Below are 21,227 nucleotides of genomic sequence, written 5' to 3' on the forward strand. Positions count from 1 at the left end.
GTTAAAGGAATGAAAGCTGCTTGCCCCTCATCCCTCACCTACCTCTCTCAAGACGGGAAAAGGCAGTGAAGTTGGAGTAGTGCATTCTTGAGGGTAGACAAGAGTGACCTTCCTTCCCCCAAGACCTGGTTCAGTCTCAAACAGCCATGACCCACCATGATCTCTCCCTTAAATCAGGTGGAAAGATTGCACGGAAAAAGTAATTCTAGTTAAACATTTACAGCTCCCTGGGGCAATGCCACAGCTGCAGCTACTGCCTGTGGAGCTTTCCAGCATGAAGTGTCAGCCCAACACACTCACTGAACTCCAAGAGAGATGACTCAGTTTATTATTCTCAACCTGACCCCATCTTCCCCACTTTAGGCTCCAACCCTGCACAGAGCTGCCACACCCACCCCCATAACAGCCCACCTCTTATTCTCCACCCTCCCAGCCAGCCCCTGGGAAGAGAAGGGGATAAACCACAAAGTCAGAAAGCTTGCGAAAGGCCAAGGTCAGATACCTCAAACAAGGAAACAAACTACAAGGAGTCAGTGGCTGCATACTGTGAGTGCACACACAGTGAGTGCGAGGTGGGCATGTTCCCTTGACAATAGACAAATGCACAAACCCCTGGCTACTTGGGCCTGGCTACATTGTCCAAGGTTAATAAGAAGGCCAGCAATGCTGTGTGCAGGCCTCAGTTTTTACAGGGTCATGGGGCACCATCCATCAGGTGAAGAGGCTCCAGCAGGTTGGAGATGCGCAATGCCCATCTGGATCAGTGTCCTGATGCCCTTTCCAGAGCTCGGGCTCGAGCAGCTTTGGCCTCATCCTCCAGCTCATCTAAAAAACGCTCCTGGGACACCGAGTAGAAGGTGTAACCATCTGGGGAGGTGGGTTCAGGAAACCATGTGGAATACACACATTCCCTTTTCCCAGACTTGCTTAACCACCCTTGTTGATCTCTCATCCTCAGTGATTCCATCTTCTGCCCTCTGCTGTTCTGATTCCGTTATCATTAATACATTATATTAAAAGAGCTCCTTTAAAGGGGGAGGATATACAGCTCAGTGGTAGAGTGCACGCTTAGCATGCACGAGGTCCTAGGTTCAATTCCCAGTACCTCCATCAAAAATAAATAAATAAACCTACTTACCTCCCACCCCAAAGAAATTTAAAAAAAAAAATTTTCTTAAGAGCACCTTTAAAATGACAAAGTAAGATACCCTAAACTCTTGGCTCAGCGTTAGAAGTAGCCAAGACTTTCACAGCTCCGGCTCTTTCTACCACCCCCGCACTGCCCTCCTACACGCCTCTGCTCCCCTCCCCCTGCCCCCATACGCTGTCTCCCTGAGTCTATAGTCCAGACGGATACAAATTGCTAACACCACGGCCCCAATGCCTAGGCCGGTCAAGAGGTTCCGGGTTCGCCGCTGCGGCAGCGTCTTCTGCCACTGGGCGAGCTGCACCTGCCGCATAAATTGCAGTTGCGCTGGAGTCAGCTTCTCCCGAGTCGGGTCGATGCGCTGAGCCATAGGGGCCTTTCCACTCTTAGCTTCCAGAGGGTCTCCAGCTCCCGGCTCCGCCATGTTACCGCTCCGTTCTTCGCAGCTCCCGAGGCGCGGAGCTTAGTGGGAATAGTAGTCCTTGGCTGACGCAGGGGACGCTGGGAGATGTAGTCCGCGTTTCCTTTCCCGAAGCGTGTGACTCCTGGCCGTAGGGGAAGGGCGGGGCAGGCAGGAAGAGGCCGTGCTTTCTGATTGGCTGAGGGGTCGGTGGCCGTTGGGGCGGTAAAAGGCTGCGGAAGGCTGGAGGTTGTGGTAGTTAATTGGGTTTTCCTCAGACTTGAGGCGAGAACCAGCATACGGAAGGACGGAGAATCCAGGGTGTGGCAGTCTGAAGAGAAACTAAGGGGGTCGGTTTATGGGTTCAGTGAGCTGTCCGGGTGCCCAAAAAGCGTTCTGAAAATGGACCGACCTGTGAGGCCAAGGTTGGCTTCTCACAGTGACTTTCAGTTTGGAGCTGTTGCCACAGAGACAATCGAAGACGCTCTGCTCCACTTGGCCCAGCAGAATGAACAGGCCGTGCAGGAGGCTGCGAGCCGGATGGGCAGCTTCAGGGAGACCCGGATCGTGGGTGGGGACACAGGCCAGGGAGCTGGGTTTATGGGAGACTGGGCATCTGTCTTTGAGGCGCCGACTTTGAGATTCAGTGTACTTTATTCTTTCAAATAAGTTTCGTTAGTACCTACTGTATGCTAGGTGCTAGGGGTACAATGATGAGCAAGACTCGCCAGCACCCTACCCTTGATTTCAATACGTTATTCTTCCTGCTTCCTGGGATAGAAAGATGGAAGAAAATCTAGTCTCCACTTTCAAACCATGTATATAATCTTTGGAGGATATTAGGACAAATCTGCAAATGACTGGATACAAGTATAGTTATTTAAGTGACATACCAGATAAAATAAGCTTTTATGGGGATAGAAAGGAGTGAAGAGAGAGGTGGGGGTAGGATGAATTAAAGGAGTCCTCCAGGCATCGTGGTACTTGAGGTAGACCTTAAAGGAAGGATGACATTTTAGTTGAAGTTGGTAGGCAGGGACCGTGTTTCTACTAAAAGGGGATAACATGAGTCAAGCCATCAGAATAGAGACACTTCAGGTGAATGTGGATACCATGTCATCCAGGTTGGCTAGAGTATATGGCAGAGTAGTTGAAAGTACCAGAAAGGTAGTTTGGAGAAATTCCATGTGGAACTTTGAATGCCAGGATAATAGGAAAACAAGAAGGCATTGAAGGTTCTTCATATGGGAGTGATATAGCTGTAACCTTTGCCTTAGAAAAAGTATTTTGGCTGGGGGAGGGTATAGCTCAAGTGCTAGAGTGTATGCTTAGCATGCACGAGGTCCTGGGTTCAATCAGCAGTATCTCCATTAAAAACAAATAAATAAATAAATCTATTTACCTCCCCTCACCAAAAAAAAAAAAAAAAAAAAAAAAAAAAAAAAATTGGCTATGATGTAAAGGATGGATTGGAGTAAAGAGAGATGGGAGATAGGAAGACCGATGGAGTCTTTGTCAGTAGTTCAGGTGATAGGGCAGAGAGAATGACATGGGAGGATGGATTCAAAACATTTCAGAAGTAAAATCTAGGGTTCTGCAATGCATGAATTTAAGAAGTGAAGAAGGCAAAGATGACTACCAAAGGTTGAGTCTAGGAATATATTGGCGCCATAAAGAGAAACAGAGACATACATTAAAAAAAAATAAAACAGGAGGAAAAATGACTTGTTTGGGAAAGAAAATAGCTTTGGTTTTGGATCTACTGAGTTTCGGGTGCTTGTAGAACATTAAGAGGAAGGTACGTTTCTAGCACGCTGTTTAAAAAGTAAATCAGAAGAGAGGTCAGAACTAGAGATAAGGGTTTGGGAGTTGTCTCCATCATGATACTGTTGAAACTGTGGCAGAGGATGAGCTCTTAGAGGGAGAGAAGAGAAACAGGTCAGGTACAGTTCCTTGGGAAACATTTTGTGTTCAGGAAAGCAGAGTAAGAAGAAGAGTCATGAAGGAAATAAATGGAATGGTTGGGGAGATAGGAACAGAACTTTAAAAGCCAAGAGGAGAGTTTCATGAAGATGATTGGCCAGCAGTTTCAGATGCTTCAGGGATATGAACAACAGGAATGAGGCTTACAAAAGTGCCATGATATTTAACAATTTTGATGTATTTTCTGACCTTTGAGACAATCATTTCAGCAAGTTGGGAAAAGTAGAAGCCAAACTGCAGAACATTAGGGAGTGACTGATGAAGTGGAAGCAGCGGATGTAAGCTAGGCTTTCAAGAAATTTAATAGATGGAAAGCTGGAGAGATAGAGCCCTAGCATAAGAGAATAGAGGAGAATCTTTTAGTTAATAGATCTGAATATATTTGTAAGTATAGGAGGTGGAGCCAACAGTAAGAGAGAAGTGTAACTCTCATCCATTCCACCTAACTCAAACGTTGGCAGTTTAAAATGGAAAATAGAAATAATTGCCCAGATAATTCAGATCAAAAGCAAAATCAAACCAAACACACAAATGAAACAAAGAAACAAAACCTAAACTCCAGCAAACAATACTGGCTAATAACAAACAATTATGTGTTCTAGGATACTTTGCTTAATTGCTTAAAAACTCTTCTTCACTGGACACTGCTAGCATAACTTCAGCCTCTGTAACGATAAGGTTTTGTACATATATCTACATGTAATGTGTGTCGAGTAGATTGTTAAACTGTCGGGTGCTTGCTTAAATTTTGCAGGTAGTTTTTTTCCCCAAGTCAAATTTTCTCTGAAGATACATGGTAATTCGGCTATATGTAATTCTTTGTGGATTAAAGCTTAAAGTTCCTAGTTCTGTAGGAGCTTTGAGAACTAACATTTATCCTTGTTTCCACCCCCTAATGATATTGCTAACTAAATAGAATTCTATCTGGGGCTGTTCTTTCAAAGAGAAACACAGGCAGCCTAAAATCTTGCCAAGGCATCTTACCCTTCCCACCTGACCAGTGATTTCCCCTCCCCTGCTGCCCAAGTTGGGCTCTGTTCCCTGATTTAAGGGATGTTTTTTCCAAACAAGCCACTTCACAGTAATGAACTTGCTCCTGGGGAGAGGCTCAGCTACCATAGATTTACCAAACAAACTGGTGGTGGAGAGGTGGTGTCCAGCTGTAAGGTGAATCGTGTTTGTAAAGCAATGGGAGTTCTCCAGAGGGTGGTTACTAAACAAACAGTGTTATAAAGACTATCGAAGTTCCAGGAGGGACCTTTCTACTCCTGTCAACAATCCACTGAAAACAGAATATAGGGGTTAGGGTTTTTATCCAACCAAAAATCTTCCTTGAAGCTGGGGGTTCCCAGCATGGTGTAGAGGCCAGCTAGACTAGCTGATGTGTTTACATGCAGCTGGCCAAGTCTTTTATCAGCTGAGACCCACAGGAAGGCTCAAGGGACACTGAGGGGGCTTAGTAAGCCTTTGTCTTTGCATTCAGCCAGCCTCCTTTTCAGGCCTCTCATCTGCCTATGGGCAGTGAAGGGAAGAGCAGGCTTAGCTTGAGTTGTTTCAGTTTCATCTTTCTCACCTCCTGACCCTTTTCCCTTAGCCCCATCATGGCTTTTACACAATGCCAAGACTTCACAGAGTGGTTTTGGTTGCACCTTGTGAATTAGGCTCTTCTTTCCTATTTTGGCAGAGTTTGTTTTTCTCCTGTCTGAACAATGGTGTCTGGAGAAATCTGTGGGCTACCAGGCTGTAGAAATCCTAGAAAGGTAAAGCCCTGAACATACGGCCTTTGTGAGGGGTACCTCTCAGAATGGCTAATGTAATCTTAAAAATATATAAACTAGTTGCCTCTTACCATGAGACCTGGTTTGCACCCTCTTTTATTTGCAAATGTAAATTTTTTAAGCGAGCTATTGACATTGGAGAGGATAAGATGTAGCATACTTTGAAGCACAAACTCCGTTTAGTTTGAGTGAGTGTGGATTGTTTCCTCTCCCCTTTCCCTTTTTTATAGGTTTATGGTTAAGCAGGCAGAGAACATTTGCAGGCAAGCTGCAATCCAGCTGAGAGATAAGACAGAGCCTCAGAACTGGAGGGCCCTGAAAGAGCAGCTTTTCAACAAGTTTATCCTGCGTCTTGTGTCATGTGTTCAGCTGGCGAGCAAACTTTCCTTCCACTACAAAGTAAGGAGTGGGGTCATTCATGGGCATCTGAGTGTTAGAAAGAAACCAGCTCATCCAAAGATGGCTATGAGAAACCTAGGCTAGGTGAGAATACTCATGCGGAAGTTCCAGAGTGTAATTGTGCTTCCTAAGCATACCTCCTACACACACACACACACACACACACACACACACACACACACACACACACACACACATACACACACAGAGTCACACACAGGCAGTTATTAAATAGCCTGAGGTTCTGTTCCCAAAGTATAATTAATTGCTGGACAGATGCCATCATTCATACAGGTCACCTTTTCTCCTCTTGGACCCAAGGACAGTTTACATAAGGTGCCTGAATTGCCAACATAGCTATCAGTATTAAAGGAAAACTATTACATTTATAAAGGATAAAATGTTTCCACATGACTATGCAATGTCTGTAAAGTATCATTGACTCAACAAATATTTATTGTCTTCTATGGCCAGATGTTGCACTAGATGCCTTGGTTACAAGAGTAAAAATATTGTCTGTGCTCTCAAGGAATTTATTATCTAACGAGAGAAGACAAAGGTGAATAACGTCAGAAAGTGCTCTGATCAGTATAAATACAGAGGGTTATGAATGTACCTCATGAGCCTTGGAGAAGCAAGGAAGTGTATGTAGAGAAAATGACTTCTTGAAGGGGAGATGGGTGAATCCTTAGGGAAGGGGGAGAAGAGGTAAGGAAAGCAGAGGGAACTGTGGGGGGAAGGGGAGGGAGATTCAGGTACAGGAAACAGCATGTGGGTTTGGGAACTGCAAGTAATTCTATAGGACAAGTGGAGGGTATAAGGGAGAGTTACCAAGAGAGAAGGCGAGATAAAGGCATGGGCTAGATTGTGAAGGGCTTTGTATACTATGCCAAGATGTATGACCTCTATTCTGACACTCTGTTCTCCCTTTCATTCTATGTTGGTTTCCTTTGCTCAGATAATCAGCAACGTTACAGTCCTGAATTTCCTCCAGGCTCTGGGGTATCTACACACCAAAGAAGAACTGCTGGAGTCAGAGCTTGATGTCTTGAAGTCCCTGAACTTCCAAATCAATCTGCCTACTCCCCTGGCATATGTGGAGATGCTTCTGGAGGTTTTAGGTACTTAATTAAGTGTGTCAGGCATATGGGTAGGAGTCTTCCATAGAAAACAATAAGAATGTGCCCAGGGATTTGAGGGCAGTGGGCAGAACCTGCCAACGAGGGACAGCAGGAAGCTGGCAATGACTGAGGAAAGTAGTTCCTTCTAGTATTTCTCAGGGAAAGAAACACAGGTCTCAGCACCTGGGTTTTATTTGGGCTCATTAAACAGTCTCTTATCACATGATCAAAGAGTTGATTTTATAGAGAGGCATAAGGGGTAACAAACAAATACGCTCTAATTGTATAAATACTGTAGATGGAGGTTTCTCTACCTCTCCCTTTGTCCTTTAAAACTGACCTCCAGTGAAAGACATTTCTTACAGTAGAACATAGCAACCAGGAAGCACATTAGCAGCTCAACAGCTTTGTGTCACATGACAACTGTGATTTTGATCAGAGATGCACATAATGCTCTTTACCATGCACATACTCCATTTAGGATACAATGGCTGTTTGGTTCCAGTCACACGGCTGCATGCAACCTGCCTGACCCTGCTCGACCTAGTGTATCTTCTCCATGAACCCGTATATGAGAGCTTGCTGAGGGCTTCAATTGAGAACTCCACACCCAGTCAGCTGCAAGGGTAAGGCAACTCCTTTAGTATAAGGTCTTTCCAGAAACAGGGAGTCAGGAACATACCAAAAGAACTTGGGGAATGGAATTTACCTAGCAAGGCACCCAGTCCACAGATAACCTGCATGAATTACCTAGTTCTAATTAACTTCCAATCTGTTGCTTGGATGCAGATGACTGAACCCAATCAGCAAAACCCTAAAGGCTTTTACTTTTAAATTTAAGTGACTTCAAGTAATTAACATCCTTTCTTTCCTAGTTCTTCTTTTATAGCTGCTTATAATTTGAGATTACTGAACTGCTTTTATAGTCACTTAGGAAAAAAAGCCAGTCAACAAGGTTGCAACTTGGACAAAAGTATTTGATTTCTGTGAAGTCAGACTAGTAAAAAGCCTCATGGTTACATTTATTAGGGAGACGGAACAACAAAAGGCTCATACACCATTCAGACAGGAGGCTCAAGTTTTAATCCCAGTTGAGTTGGGGGAGGTTGGGAGAGGGGGTCAATTAGTTATTACTTGACCATTTCCCTCCACATCTAAAAATATCCACAATGATCAACATAAATAACTCAAAGTTGAAGTACCATGACTCTAGGATTTAGATCAAGTTTCATTCTAGTTCCAAAATTAATATGGTTTTAATCACTCAGGGAAAAGTTTGTTTCAGTGAAGGAAGACTTCATGCTGTTGGCAGTAGGAATCATTGCAGCAAGTGCTTTCATCCAAAACCATGAGTGTTGGAGCCAGGTACGCACCACTGAGCAGGACCAGCATGGTCAGAATTCATTTAATAGAAAGCATTCTCCCATCAGTTAAAGGAAAACAGAAGACAAGTTATAAAAGTGCCAAGACCTAGGATTAGAACAAATGATTAGGATTTGGGAGTGAAAAAAACTAGGATAGGACTGGATAATGTTCTCCAGTTTTCCCCTTATGAAATTGGAAATGGAGGCCCAAGTTCAGCTTGTTCATTTCCCTTGATGATGATAATCTGCTAATGTTAAAAGTCCAGTAAGTATATCCTCCCAAATAGAGAAAATGTCAAGACCCAAATATCCCTCTCATATTTCATAAAACTTATCTCCAGCAGAGGGAAACGTCTAGCAGAAACTTTCCATGCTGACACTATCAGGGCAAAGGTATCCTAGTGTAATCTGGCCATTGGCAAACACTGGGATCTGGATTTAATCTTCTCTGTAAATTCAGAGAAACAGAAAAATTTACATTTGGCTTGAGAGAACAGCCCCGGGGCTGTCTGTGTCTATTTGTACACTAACACATGTTTATTCAGTAATAAGAAATCTGTCTCTATTTCTGAAGGTTGTGGGGCATTTGCAGAGCATCACTGGCATTGCTGTGGAAAGCATTGCTGAGTTCTCTTACACAATCCTGACTCACAGCGTGGGAGCCAACACTCCAGGCCGACAGCAGCCTATTCCTCCCCACCTGGGGGCCCGAGCTCTGAGGGCTGCAACTTCCTCCAACACGTGAGGCAGGTGCAATCCAAGTATAAACAGCCTTCTGTCACTGCACCCAAACCTCCCTTTGTTTACTTTCATACTCAGGGTACAAAAGCTTCAAGTATATTTTGAGCTATGTTGTATATTCCAACTGCATGCTTATTCTTCTGTATCAGAGAAAGATTTAAGGTGGACAAGCCTGCCCTTCTTGTCGTATCAGACTGAAAATGTCAAAGAGCTGGGAGGAGATAGAATATCAGTGAAATTAGTTTATTTTTGTTTAACAAGATATTTATGGCTTTTCTTTAACTGTTCATTTTATTACGAGAGAACATCAGAAATGGAATTTAGTATAAACCAGGGGCTCAAAAACTGAGACCATCTGAGTGACGCTAACTGAGCATCAAGGAGGTAGCCTTTATTTTCCCTTAGAGTTAGTTTAACATTTCTGTTCTTTTACTGAGATCTACACAAATAGGGCTTTCTCTACAGCTGTCTATTTTTCCATTAGAGTCTTAAAAAAACAAAACCCCATCTCTAAACATGTTTCAGCAGACTTTCCACATACCTGCACTTGAACTCAATTCTCCCAGGATACAAAGTACTCTATTTTAGTTAAAGAAAAACCCAACAGTGCACCTCTGGGCAGTTATCAGACTTCAGTAAATCTTTTATTACAAATAATTAAATCTTTCCATAATGTCTCAAACAGTATCAAACATTGTTTCATATCTCTAACACAGAGCAGAGTAGGCATTCAGTACTAGAACCGAGTGAGAAGTGTTAAATTTCAAGCTTCTGATCACATCACAAGGTGACCAAAGCTTATATGTCATTTTCTCACGTTATCCAACTGCATCTCACACATATCGTTGTCTCAGTGGAGACAGAAGTTTCTATTTCATATTTTAAGTGCAGGAAGTTGAGAGATAAAATCCAGTGAAAACACATCAATCTCAATTCAACTCAGTTTTTTAAAAAAAGCAAACTTAAATTAGTTGTTTTGAGGGGACAGAAGGAAAGGAAGGCATTGGGTTAATAGTCAAAACTATGACAAAGGCTGGTCGCTATACATGGCATGTTGTAGCTCTGCACACTATATGTCATATGATATTTCAAAATAAAGTGGCTTTTGTGGATTTTTTTTTTTTGGTATTGTAAACATGTGCTGCTTAATAGTACCCGAATTTAATTTAAAACTTTTTTTTTTTTGCAAACAAAACAAAATAAAGCCTTAAGGCAAACAGCCCCCTAAGGAAAAAAGAAAGTCAGTCATTTGTTATAAAACTGCGAGGATACCCAAGCAAGACCCCACTTCAGATTTGTCAGCATGAACTTGAGAGCTTTTGTCCACTGTTCCTCAGAGTTAAACTGGGTTTTGATGGAATAGGAGCCACCACTGCCTCCTGTGTCTTCAATCTTGCCTTTCTCTACATCCATCCTGCAGATGGACACAGCAGAGCTCGTTAGTAACTGAGATCTGAGTTAAGTCAGTTCAGGCAAAAGGGCAGGGACTTGATCATGGGACCATTCACGTCATCTTATCTATTAGAGAACTCTTGGCAAGGAACGGTAGTGTATTTTGGATTTGCTTGAAAGCCCCAAATCAAGAAGGCTGTCACAAGAGCCTCATTGTCATTGTGGAGTACAGGGACAGGACACACACCCCAACAGATGAGATGCCTGTAACAGAGGGTAAGCGAGGGTTACAGTTCTCCTCACTGTTTTCCTAGGCACCCCTCAACTGATGGGGAGAGAAGGGAGGCAGAAGAGAAGAAATGCTTTGTTTTGGGGTGACAGAAGCAGCTCAGCCTTACTCTCTTGAATTAAGGTCTCCATCTATCAATCCTATAAAATTTGACCAAAGGAAGCCTTCCTGTGTATTTCCAAGGGCATAAGGGAAAAAGCCTTCCTGAAATTGGAGAGCAGGCTTGAGCTCTGTGCCAAGAAAATCCCCCACACCATCTAAATCAACATTCTTTTTCCTCCAGGGACCAGGTGGTCACATTCTATCCTGCTTGCAGTGTTGGCTCAGTCTTTGCCCATCAAGTCTCATGTGATTTTATTCCATTTTCTGCTTTCCCACCATGTATACTCATTTTGCCTCCATTTTTACTGTCCCTTCAATTCTGCTCGACTTGGTCCTACTCTAGGCTCATTAGCATTTGGGGATACTGACCTGTAAGGAAGACAAAAACGTGTCTCGCCTTTCTCAACCTCTTCTTTGAACTGCTGCACACAGTCCAGGAAAGCCACCATTGCATGGTCAAACTTGTTGTCCCAGAAAAACCGCAGCCCCCCAGAACAGTATAACGGCAGCTCCTGCCAGAGGAGAGAGAATTGGCTATGGATGTGGCTCCAGCAAAGGCTACCAGAGGTTGTTCCCAGTCCTATCAATCTTTCAAGCCATGCTGTCTGTATTCCACAGGCAACAGTAACCCTGGGCAAATAACAATGCACCCAGAACTGTTTCACCATCAGTGGAAATGTATTAAACATCCACTGCACAGTGATGCCGTCCCCATCCTGGTACACACATTCCCCTCTGATCTGCCCATATCCCTTCTCAACAAACTGTAAAAACTTAAATTTTCTCTACAGGCGCCAAAGAGCTAATACTGAACTAGACAAGACATTGAACAAGACATTGGCTTGTCATGAGATCTGTCTAAGAAAGAAATTAAGTAATGCCATTATCAAAATAAATCTTTTTGCCAGGAGGTACAAGGATTCTATATTCCAGTGAAAATGGGGCTTCCTAGAGTACCTTAGATTTGTCTGTCAGAGACTCCAGATATGAATGGTTTCCATAGGGAACAAGTCGATACCTAAAATGGAGATGCAGACAGAAATGGATATAGGACTCCTCCTAAAGTGATTACTAGGATATTATAACCCAGTGATTTTCAGTCTTCTGCCACCCAATGGCCTCTTTTATTATTCCCACTCCTCTCTCTCACCTCTCCACAGGCTCCATGTTTAAAAGATTTTGTTTACCTAACAAACTACATTTATTATATAATTATCTGAGGGTCTTTTATGGATGAACATATGTTTTGGCCTAGATTTACAAACAAAAACTGAAAAATAGCTTTAGGAACACTAAGGTTCTGGAGACAGGAGATTGGGGACCACTGCTATGGTCACGCAGTTCAAGGACTGGCCTATTGGAGGAAAGCGCCCGTGGCGAGGGGAAAACCAGAAGCAGACAGTCCTCAAAGCCAGAATACTCCCTCCTCCACAGTGGACAAGAGTACCAGGTGAGAGATACAGATTATATCAAAGACGTACCACACTCAAGAAAGGGCTACATTTCTTACCTCTGAAATTTCAGACCCATCTTATTGGCCAGTGCATGGAGCAGCAACACTGTCTGGCCCCAAGCAGCATTAATCTCATTCCATTCCACAGGAACACTGGGCAGGCGACCCAGTCTGAAGTTATTGATTGTGCCAAATTGTCCACTGTGCCTACAGAAGGGCAGGGAAAAATATAGGGAGAACTTAAAATGTAGCGAATTTTGAAATTTCCTGCTCTTACCTCAAACCTACTATAAATCTCTCTCCTTATCTCCATATTCATATAGCCAAGTTCTACTTGGTACTTTAAATACATGTCTAAAACATGAGTCACCATGTCTCTCCCTGCTGCTCAGATGCCAAAGCAGAAACCTGGGCGTCATCCTTGAACGCTCTCTCCCACCTCCCTCCCTCCTGGAAAACCACCAAGCTCTGTTGATTCTACTCCTAAGCCTCTTAAATCTGTCCACTTCTCTTCAGACTCAATGTTACCACTCTAGCTTTTCCTGTTTAGATTCCTACTAACAAGTTCCCTCACCAACAATCTTGCCCTCCTCCCCAAGTCATTTCTCACATTGCAGGTAAAGCCGTCATTCACAAGTGCAAATGTACTTACGTCACTTTTCTGCCTAAAATGCTTCAGGGGCTCCCTCTGCCTTTTGGATAAAGTCCAAATCCCTTAATGAGGCCTACAAGATCCTTTAGGAATTGGTAATTCTCCAGTTTCATATCCTGTCATTCTCTCCTTTATGCTCAATCCCCAGTCACAATAAGCTCCTTTCAGTCCAGTGGGAGATTACCATTCCCACTTTCCTCTGTTCCTTTGCACATGATGGTCTCTGCCAGGAACCACCTCCCTCCTCTGCAGACTTATATTCCACATCTCAGCTTAAACATCAACTTCCTCTAGGGGAAACATTCCATGCAGCCTCCTCAAATTGGGTAAAGTGCCCTTATGTGTCCCCACAGCACCCAGGGTTTACCACCACCAAACTGTATTATAACTGCCTGTTACTGATCTATCTCTTCCACAAGATTACAGAAACCAGAAGGCAGAGTGCATACTGCTTGCTGTTGCCCTCCCAGTGCTCAGCACAGTGCCTACCACGTAGCAGATGCTCAACAGATACCAGTTTAAATGGATAAAATGTCAAATACATGAATAAACAAATGACTCTGGGGTAAGAAATCAACACCAGGCAGATGACCAGATTTTCATGTGGCTGGAGGCCTCCTATCTTTCCCTTTCCTTGGAAGAATGGATGTTATTAAGCTCTAGAATTCCAATCCCCTGATTGTGCCTATGCCATCAGAAGGAATGAAAGAAACCTAGATGGGGTGAAGATAGCACAATCCTATTTCATGGGAGGTGGGTACTCTGGCCTACTGATCAACAGCTAACGCCCAGATATGTGGTGTTGCAAGATGTTCCTCACCCTCTAGCCCTCATTACCAAATGTGGAAGGTCGCATTAAAGACATTGGTTTTCTTCAGCTTGTCCAGCTGCATCTGGGCATAACGCATCTGGTTTTCTACACTCTTCAGCTCATCATCCAGTTCCAGCTGTTGTCGTTTAAATTCACTGTATTCCCTTTGATACCTGTGAACAGCCAAGGTGGCCACTGAAGGATGTTAGACTGGGGGCTAAAATTTCTCTCCCATCAACCCTCTTAATGATTTATTCTAGTGATTATGGTCATGTCTAGTTACAGTAGCTTTTTATATTTGGCATAGATCCCACTCAAAGGAACATACTTGCCCTAGCAGTTTTGCCTGGGAGGGACAGAAATGTCTCAAATTTCAGATGCCCATATGCAAAAAGGGGAGGAAAATAGGACTCTCCCAAACCAGGACCAGACACTTCTTGGATTTCTGACCTTTTCCTGAAGCAAGGTGAGTTAGTCAATGATAGTTTCTTCCCTGAACTGGCCATAACTGAACTTCTGTAATTTCACCTCTATATTGTTTTTTTTGTTCGTTTTTTTGTTTTGTTTTTTTGGTGGAAGAAGGGTGGAGGTAGGTTTATTTATTTTTTAATGGAGGTTCTGGGGAATAAACCCAGGACCTCGTGCATGCTAAGCACACATTCTACCATTGAGCTATACCCCTCTACCCCCTCATCCCCTGTACTGTCTTTTAAATGGTTAGTATACATAATTTCCAATGGAACTTATGACACTATCCTGTGAAAAAAATTAACTTTTTTCTCTGTCCTTCACTTCCCACCTTTAGTTAGTGTGGACACTGTCTCCTCCATTAGAGGGCTCTCTCAAGTCAAGAGCACCAACAAAAATTTATGAGCTGAAAGAACAAATGTAGCCAATATGCTCATCTTTCCAGAGGGGCAGACTAGGTTTACTGGCTGACTTACCCAAATGAGCCTAGTTCCGTACAGGACAGAGCTGTGACTAGGGGCCTAGTTCTCAGCTATTTAACCAATGTTCTTTTCACTTAATCATCCTGACCCTTCAAAAGTAAGCCTCCTGACAAACCTCTAGAAACAGGGCCTGGGAACAATATGCAGGATCTAGAGCAGACATGCTGCTGAATGACAGCTGACTGCAGTTTACAAACTAATCAGACACATTCAGCTGAAAGCCATTTCCTTTCCGGAAGCCTTGAGGGCAGGAAGATGTAAGAACAGGGTGATCACTCACTGAGCTTCCTCCTGATCCAATCTCTCAGCCTCAGCCTGGACCTTCTCGAGATTTTCTGCCACTATCTTACGGTTCTTTTCCACATCTTCCAGCTCTTGGATCAGCCTCTCCTCTTCTAATGCCAGCTCATTTAGCTCCATCTGGAGCTGTTCGCTGTCATCTTCATTCATTTGCTCTAACATCTCCAAACAGCGTCTGCCAGGGACACAGGCACAGAATTCTTACCAGAGGGAACCTGTATTCCACTGACCTGAGTGGAGCATAGCTCATGGGTAAGGGCCACACAGTCTCAGAGTAGTGAGAACTCTTAGACCCAGATCTCTGTTTCCCAGCCGAGGCTCTGAAGGCACTCACTTGTAGTTCTGACACTCATTTTCAGTGACGTTCAGCTGAGTGTCCAGCTGGTCTAAAAGAGTATCTGTGCATTCCTCACACAGTGGGTGATCCACATCTGTCTGGCCTGACATGATGTCAAAAAGGTCCCCAGTGACCTGGAAGCATGGGAGAGTCAGGGTAGGGCCTGCCCCACGCTATCTGCCCAGACACCCCCTCTACCAGGTAGGCCCACTGCTTGACACCAAAATGAGGTCAACTTGCCTTCAGTCTTCGGCTGAGGTTCTCCATGGTGCCGCCATCAGATGCCTCCCCGATCAGAGTGAAGCTGTTGGCACTTTCTGTAGACATCATCCTGCAGACAGCCCCCCGCCCACGGGCCACATGAGGGAGCAGAGAGGCCTCCTCCACCTACTGCAGTGCCAGTGGCAGAGACTCTCAAGCACCGGCTGAGGGGCCTCAAGGCGTATACCCACTCCTAGCCCGACTGACCTCCCAAGGGTACCTCTCTCCCAAGGGAAGGCCATGCTGGTCTTCCACAGGGGCACTCAGCACGAAGGTTGGCCTGGATGGACTAAGGAGGGAGAGGGGGCATCAAAAACTGATATATATGTGTCTATAGTAGAAAAGGAAGGAGAATCAGGAAAGACCATTTAAAAATATTATACCCCTTGCTAGCAACCTTCACATGCATCAAGACTAAGAACCTGAACATTTAATTAACATTAGCTATCTGAAAACTTTTCAAGAGCCCTTTTATTAGACAATTATGCTCTCAGCTTTTCTTCATCATGAGAGCTATGGTCCCTTCCCACTGTGTGAACAGCTACAGGAAAAAATCAATACTGGAAGGTGATGGGCCACGTGTAAGGGAATGATACATCCTTTCTGGAAGAGCCAAAAGGCTAGGTGATGACTCATCTCCATCACCTGGCTCCAGGTCTCAATTCTGGGTTCAATTCAAATTCTACTGGCCTTTGGCAAGGAACAGGGGGCTGAGGAGGAGTAGGCACCTGGCTGGGGGGATGAATCTGCGAGAGACACCATCCTGGCGAGTTTCAATAAATGGCTCCTGGGAAAGAAATAAGAGGGCATTAGAGTTCTGGCAGCTTAGAGGTGGACTCTATTTCTCCAACAGCCTCAGAACTATTTGGCTTTACTGCTGATTGATAACCACAAGACTTGATAAACCACAGACTTAAGAAATGGGTGTTATCTAGCCAATCCTTGGACACATGCACTAAGAAAGAACACCGGGTTCAGACAAACCCCAAGTCCCACTTGATTTGTTGCGGGGAATAGCATTTCCTAACTGTGCCCTATTATAGTTAAATCTGCATTTTCTCAACACTTACCAGTTGGGGTAGAGGAGACTGCCCTAAATCATGGCACAAGGAAAAAGCCAGAGCAGACTGCAATGAAGTTTGCCATGGCACGGAACAAAGTAGATAATTTATATTTTCAATGCTTTGATATAATTTATATATGATCAAAATCTTATGACATCTATCTTTGACAATGAAAATATCACTGATGTTATCATAGTTTAAAAAGTGACATGCTCTCTAACAATGACAACCCTTTCTAGTTAGTGTAATCAAACAATGTGATGTCCAAACCAAGATACTTTCCAGACTAGAGAGAAGTGAATATTAATAATTAGCTAGAGTAATAGATGTAAACCAAGAATGCCCCGGGATGACCTGGATATATAGGTCGTCCCATCTCCCACCTACAATGGCTTATAATGCTGCTTCAAATAAAGAAGAGCCTCTCCATATTTTTGAATGGATGCCTCATTCAGTAACCCCACGACCTCAGATGCATTTCTGTATCTCCAATCATCCAGTGACCTGATCATGCAAAATGTCTCTTGTTAACCAGAGATCCTACATGTCTGAGGGTTCTCGGAGCACCAAGTACCCTGCAGAAACTCACTTTGCTTTCAGGGTTTTCATACCTCTCCTGAGTTAGCCTCTTCCTCCTGGGTCTCTCCTGGTTTCACCTGGGCTGTGGCAAGTAATGGAGCTAAGAGCAAGGAAAACAGTGAGTCTTTCAGAAGGAGTCTTATCAGAGTAGGAGCAGGTATGCAAAGTATGAGAAAAGAATAAAAAATATTCTCATCACCACCCTCACCTCCACTTTTTTCTTAAAATACCACTTACACAAGGAAAAATCTGTTGTCTTCTTCCCCTTCCCCTCAATAAATCAGACTAAGGAACAGTTACATTTTTTTCCAGTATAATGGTATGATTATGTCTTTAAAAGGACACTTTATCTTTCAAAAATACTTACTGAAATATTTATAGTATTTTTAAGTTTGGGATTTGTTTCAAAGTAATTTAGGATGGGAAGGGAATGGATGGGGCTGTAGATGAAACATGATTACATATGCATTGATCATTGTTGAAGCTCGGTGGTGAGTACATGGGGATTCGTTATAAATTTTGAAGTTTAACAAAAGTTAACATCCCCTCTACCCCAGAACAACTGGGAAGGAACATGAGGGAGCTTTATGGGAAGATGAAACCTTTCTACACCACAACGTAGATCTGAGTTACATGAGTATATCCATTTGTCAAAAAAGTATAGCTAAGATATGTACATTTCAATGCATAACATTTACCTTTAAAAGGGTGGGTAGTAAAAAGCAAAATAATTGAGTGGAGATGGGAGTGGAGGTATAGAGAACACAAGAATGGCAGAATGTGGCTAATTGTTGAAACTGGGGTGATGGATATAAGGGAGTTCATTATGGAATTCTCTTGATTGTATGTTTGAAATTTTCCATAATAAAAATTAAAAAATATATTAAAGAGTTAATTCCCCTCAAAAAAGAGATTGAGTAGTAACAATAATAGTTAACATTTACTGAGTGCTATTTCCCCAGCATATTCCTAAGTATTTATGGTCTTTGTCATATTTGATACTTACAACTACCTTGTGGTCATTTTACATTTTACAGATAAAGAAACTAAGAAACTAGGGCTTAGAGAGATAAAGTAACTTGCAAAAAGTCAGCTAGTACATGACAGCCAGGATTTAAATCGAAGCAGGCTGACTCCAGACCCATTAGCTTATTTAAACTGCCTATCCAGTCCTTTTTTTTTTTTTTTTTCTAAATTCATCTCATTTCTTAGGACTTTGATAGTGTTCTTCTACTTACCAGCTGCTGGCCACTGGGTAAGTCACTTAACTTCTGTGAGCCTCAGTTCCTCATGGGTAAAATGATAATTTTACTACAACTCCATAGGGGAGTATAATTGTATTATTCTACAAGGGTTGTTGCAGGGACTAACCAAAGTAATGCAGTTAACGCACCTGGCATATGGCAAGTCCTCAACAAGTCCCATTTATTATTATATATACATACTCCTTTACTCTGAAACAGCAGGAGCAAAAAATTAAGTTCCTTTCCTTGCTACAGAAAGCTCTCAGAAGCACAGTGTCGGAACTCCTTAATGTTCCCAATAAGAAAACAGGGAGCCAGAGAGACGAAGCGACTTTTCTAGGCGTGTCTTTACAGGCTATGTGTAGTCCCTAAGACCTTCATCTCCAAAGCTGCCCACTTTCAACGATCTTGACCATCCTCTCCCCAAGTGTCTCGCTGACCTGTGAGCTCCTGGATGGTGACACGGTCCAGGATCTTGAAGCTCGTGTCCAGTTTTAGGGGCTGGCTGCAGCGCTGACACACGAAGCTCACCTGCATGGTGCTGCTGGTTGTCTTAGACCCTTCCATCCCTGCTGCAGTGTAAAGAAGACGATGTCAGGAGAATCGGCGCCCTTGAATCCCCCGGTCCTAGGCTACAACCTGCCTTGCTGTTGTGGTGGAGGGGTAAAATCCCGCCCCGCGCCATTCCCCGTAGGAGCGGTAGGACACCAACCGGACCTGCTTCCAGGGCAGCCCCGGCAAAGGCAGTTTACAGCCCAAAGTGAGGGAGGGTCTGCAATAGAGGCCGTCAGAGTTCCCAGATTCCCTTCTAAGGTCGCGTTCAGCCCCTGACGCTCTTTACCTCGGGACCCGAACCCCGCCACACTGGTCCGGTCTACCGCGGGGGCATCGTGGCCTCGGGTCTACCCGGGAGCGAGGCCTCCAAAACTGCCATCTCCCAGCCTTCAGCTACTTCCCGGTCTGCCAGCGGGACTTCCGCCGGGACCGGACGTGACGTCATGACGGCTGCAGCTGCTCTCGGGGTGGGTCATGGTCCACCCGCTTCCGCCCGGCTGCGGCCTCTAGAGGCTGAGCTGGGAAACGCGGCAGGCGTGGGCCAGTGGACTGGCGTTGCGGCGGGAAGTGGAACCTCCGAGTTGGGTGGAAATCTGGAGATTCTGCTGTTTTCTAACTTAATGACTTTTCTTCAGATTTGTCTCTTCTGAGCGGAGCCGCTTTAGCTATTCAGTACGGTGTTTAACTATTCACCTTGGGAGAGCTGGGCTGTCTTTCAGACGCCCAAGAGTGTGGTAGACATACTTGGAGGGGAAAGTGAGGAGGTAAACTTTATTGTATTTCATTTTATGTTTTAAAGTTTCAGTTCTTAATTAGGGAAAGTCGAACATTTCAGATATTGAAACGTATTATAAAATTATAAAACTAAAACATTTTTGTCTTGGTGCAAGAATATCAGTGGAACAGAATAGAGTTCAAAAATAGACGAAGTACACAGGAAAATTTAATATGTGATAAAGCTAAGATTTCAAATCAGTGGGAAATGAACTATTTAATAAGTAATGAGTGGGACCAAAGAGCCATGTAAATGAATCTTCTACTTCACTGTTTACACCAAAAGAATTTCCAAGTTGATCACAAATGTAAACGTCAAAAATACAATAATTAAAGGTAGTAGATGAAAGCATGAGTGAATATGAATGAATATTTTTATAATCTTGGAGTAAAGAGGGTCTGTCCAAGCATGTCATGAAAATCAGAAGCCAAAAGGAAAAGACTGAATTTTACTTCTTAGAAATTAAAACTTTCTGAGCTATCAAAAACACTAAAAATTTTTTACGAAAGAAAAATATGGAAAATAATTGCAGCTCAGAAGACAGAAGGTAAATTTCCTTAACATACAGAAGTCTATTAAATCAGTAAAAATACAGATAGGCTGTTGATGAAATGGGCAAAGAATGAGAAAGCACCTCACACAAAAAAAATTGATTAAAAAATTAAAAAGTATTTCATTTCACTTGTAATTAATGGAAATCAAACTTAAGCGAGGCAGCATTTCTCATTTTTGAGTTTGGTAAAGGCCAAACCAGTTGATAACATCCAGTATTGATTGAGGAGCATTTGGGTAACTGTGTGTAAATTAGTATAATCTTTTGGGAAGTCAGTTTGGTAATGTCTATCAAAATTTTAAATGTTCGATTCTTTGATTCATAAAGTCTCTTTCTAGGAATTTTCCTAAAATTGCAAGTTATCAGATATACATGTACAAGAATGTTCATGGCTAAATTCCTTCAATAATAGGGATTGTTTAAATAAATTACCTTATTATTCATTCAGGAGATTACTACACAACCATTAAAAAGAATAAAGCAAGGGAAAAAAAAGAATGAAATAAGTTGCTTTTTACATGGTTCGTTTGGCTACTTTGGAGAACGATCTGAAGAAGGGAAAAGATAGAAGCAGGGAGACCAGTTGGGAGGTTTTGTGTGAATTGAGGCAAGAGATGCTTGACAATTGAAATGAGAAAAGTTATAGGCAGTAAACATATGATTCCATTTGTACAAAAAATAACATGTAGTATATATTATGTGTTATGTGATATGAGATGCAGTGAGCTATGTCTTTCACTGGACCATGGGACAGAGACTTTTGTGTCATAAAAGTTTGTGTTGTTAGGTTTTTTTTTTACGATAAGCCTATAATTCATTTACAACAAAATTAAACTTTTACAGAAAGATAATATAACAATACAGGAAGTTAGGGCAACAGTGTCATGAAAATTACCCGTAGTCTCATCACACTATAATTTTTATTGTTTTCCATTACAATGTTTTTTCCCTATGTATTTTAACAAGGTAGTATTCAT

The 21,227-nt window shown here is 43.0% G+C and overlaps 3 protein-coding genes across 8 annotated transcripts; 1 reads left to right on the top strand and 2 right to left on the bottom strand.

Moving 5' to 3' along the window:
- Positions 1-300: 300 nt before the first annotated feature.
- LOC102516399 (cytochrome c oxidase assembly factor 3 homolog, mitochondrial) lies at positions 301-1,617 on the bottom strand. The gene is made up of 2 exons (XM_006175171.3): positions 1,358-1,617; positions 301-867 (listed from the first exon to the last, which is right to left on the bottom strand). The coding sequence occupies exons 1-2, from the start codon at positions 1,569-1,571 to the stop codon at positions 761-763; spliced, it is 321 nt and encodes a 106-aa protein (XP_006175233.1). The 5' UTR covers positions 1,572-1,617; the 3' UTR covers positions 301-760.
- An 82-nt stretch (positions 1,618-1,699) lies between these two features.
- CNTD1 (cyclin N-terminal domain containing 1) lies at positions 1,700-8,937 on the top strand. The gene is made up of 7 exons (XM_006175170.2): positions 1,700-2,118; positions 5,215-5,290; positions 5,539-5,707; positions 6,666-6,828; positions 7,310-7,454; positions 8,097-8,193; positions 8,767-8,937. The coding sequence occupies exons 1-7, from the start codon at positions 1,950-1,952 to the stop codon at positions 8,935-8,937; spliced, it is 990 nt and encodes a 329-aa protein (XP_006175232.1). The 5' UTR covers positions 1,700-1,949.
- On the bottom strand, positions 7,827-19,369 carry BECN1 (beclin 1). 6 transcript variants are annotated; one of them, XM_014551035.2, is made up of 13 exons: positions 19,209-19,369; positions 18,808-18,939; positions 17,156-17,223; positions 16,209-16,267; positions 15,701-15,769; positions 15,460-15,550; positions 15,217-15,353; positions 14,863-15,057; positions 13,659-13,805; positions 12,227-12,376; positions 11,674-11,734; positions 11,086-11,228; positions 7,827-8,298 (listed from the first exon to the last, which is right to left on the bottom strand). In XM_014551035.2, the coding sequence occupies exons 2-13, from the start codon at positions 18,932-18,934 to the stop codon at positions 8,259-8,261; spliced, it is 1,287 nt and encodes a 428-aa protein (XP_014406521.2). In that variant the 5' UTR covers positions 18,935-18,939; positions 19,209-19,369; the 3' UTR covers positions 7,827-8,258. The 6 variants fall into 6 exon arrangements, with proteins under 6 accessions (XP_014406521.2, XP_014406517.2, XP_014406518.2 ...); XM_014551031.2 differs by lacking the exon at positions 7,827-8,298 and adding an exon at positions 9,549-10,347; XM_014551032.2 differs by lacking the exon at positions 7,827-8,298 and adding an exon at positions 9,549-10,347 and having other exon boundaries at positions 18,808-18,936; positions 19,209-19,359.
- Positions 19,370-21,227: the final 1,858 nt, after the last annotated feature.

This window comes from Camelus ferus, chromosome 16 (assembly GCF_009834535.1).
Source record: "Camelus ferus isolate YT-003-E chromosome 16, BCGSAC_Cfer_1.0, whole genome shotgun sequence".
NCBI lineage: Eukaryota > Metazoa > Chordata > Mammalia > Artiodactyla > Camelidae > Camelus > Camelus ferus.

Excerpts from the sequence above, each read along its gene's own strand:
- LOC102516399 (XM_006175171.3), bottom strand. The coding sequence starts at position 1,571 with ATGGCGGAGCCGGGAGCTGGAGACCCTCTGGAAGCTAAGAGTGGAAAG. Across the intron at positions 868-1,357 it reads GGCCGTGGTGTTAGCAATTT|ATGGTTACACCTTCTACTCG; the intron begins GTATCCGTCTGG and ends CCACCTCCCCAG.
- CNTD1 (XM_006175170.2), top strand. The coding sequence starts at position 1,950 with ATGGACCGACCTGTGAGGCCAAGGTTGGCTTCTCACAGTGACTTTCAG. Across the intron at positions 2,119-5,214 it reads CAGGGAGACCCGGATCGTGG|AGTTTGTTTTTCTCCTGTCT; the intron begins GTGGGGACACAG and ends CTATTTTGGCAG. Across the intron at positions 7,455-8,096 it reads ACACCCAGTCAGCTGCAAGG|GGAAAAGTTTGTTTCAGTGA; the intron begins GTAAGGCAACTC and ends TTAATCACTCAG.
- BECN1 (XM_014551031.2), bottom strand. The coding sequence starts at position 18,934 with ATGGAAGGGTCTAAGACAACCAGCAGCACCATGCAGGTGAGCTTCGTG. Across the intron at positions 15,551-15,700 it reads GGCCTTCCCTTGGGAGAGAG|GATGATGTCTACAGAAAGTG; the intron begins GTACCCTTGGGA and ends GGCTGTCTGCAG. Across the intron at positions 11,735-12,226 it reads ATGGGTCTGAAATTTCAGAG|GTATCGACTTGTTCCCTATG; the intron begins GTAAGAAATGTA and ends TCTCCATTTTAG.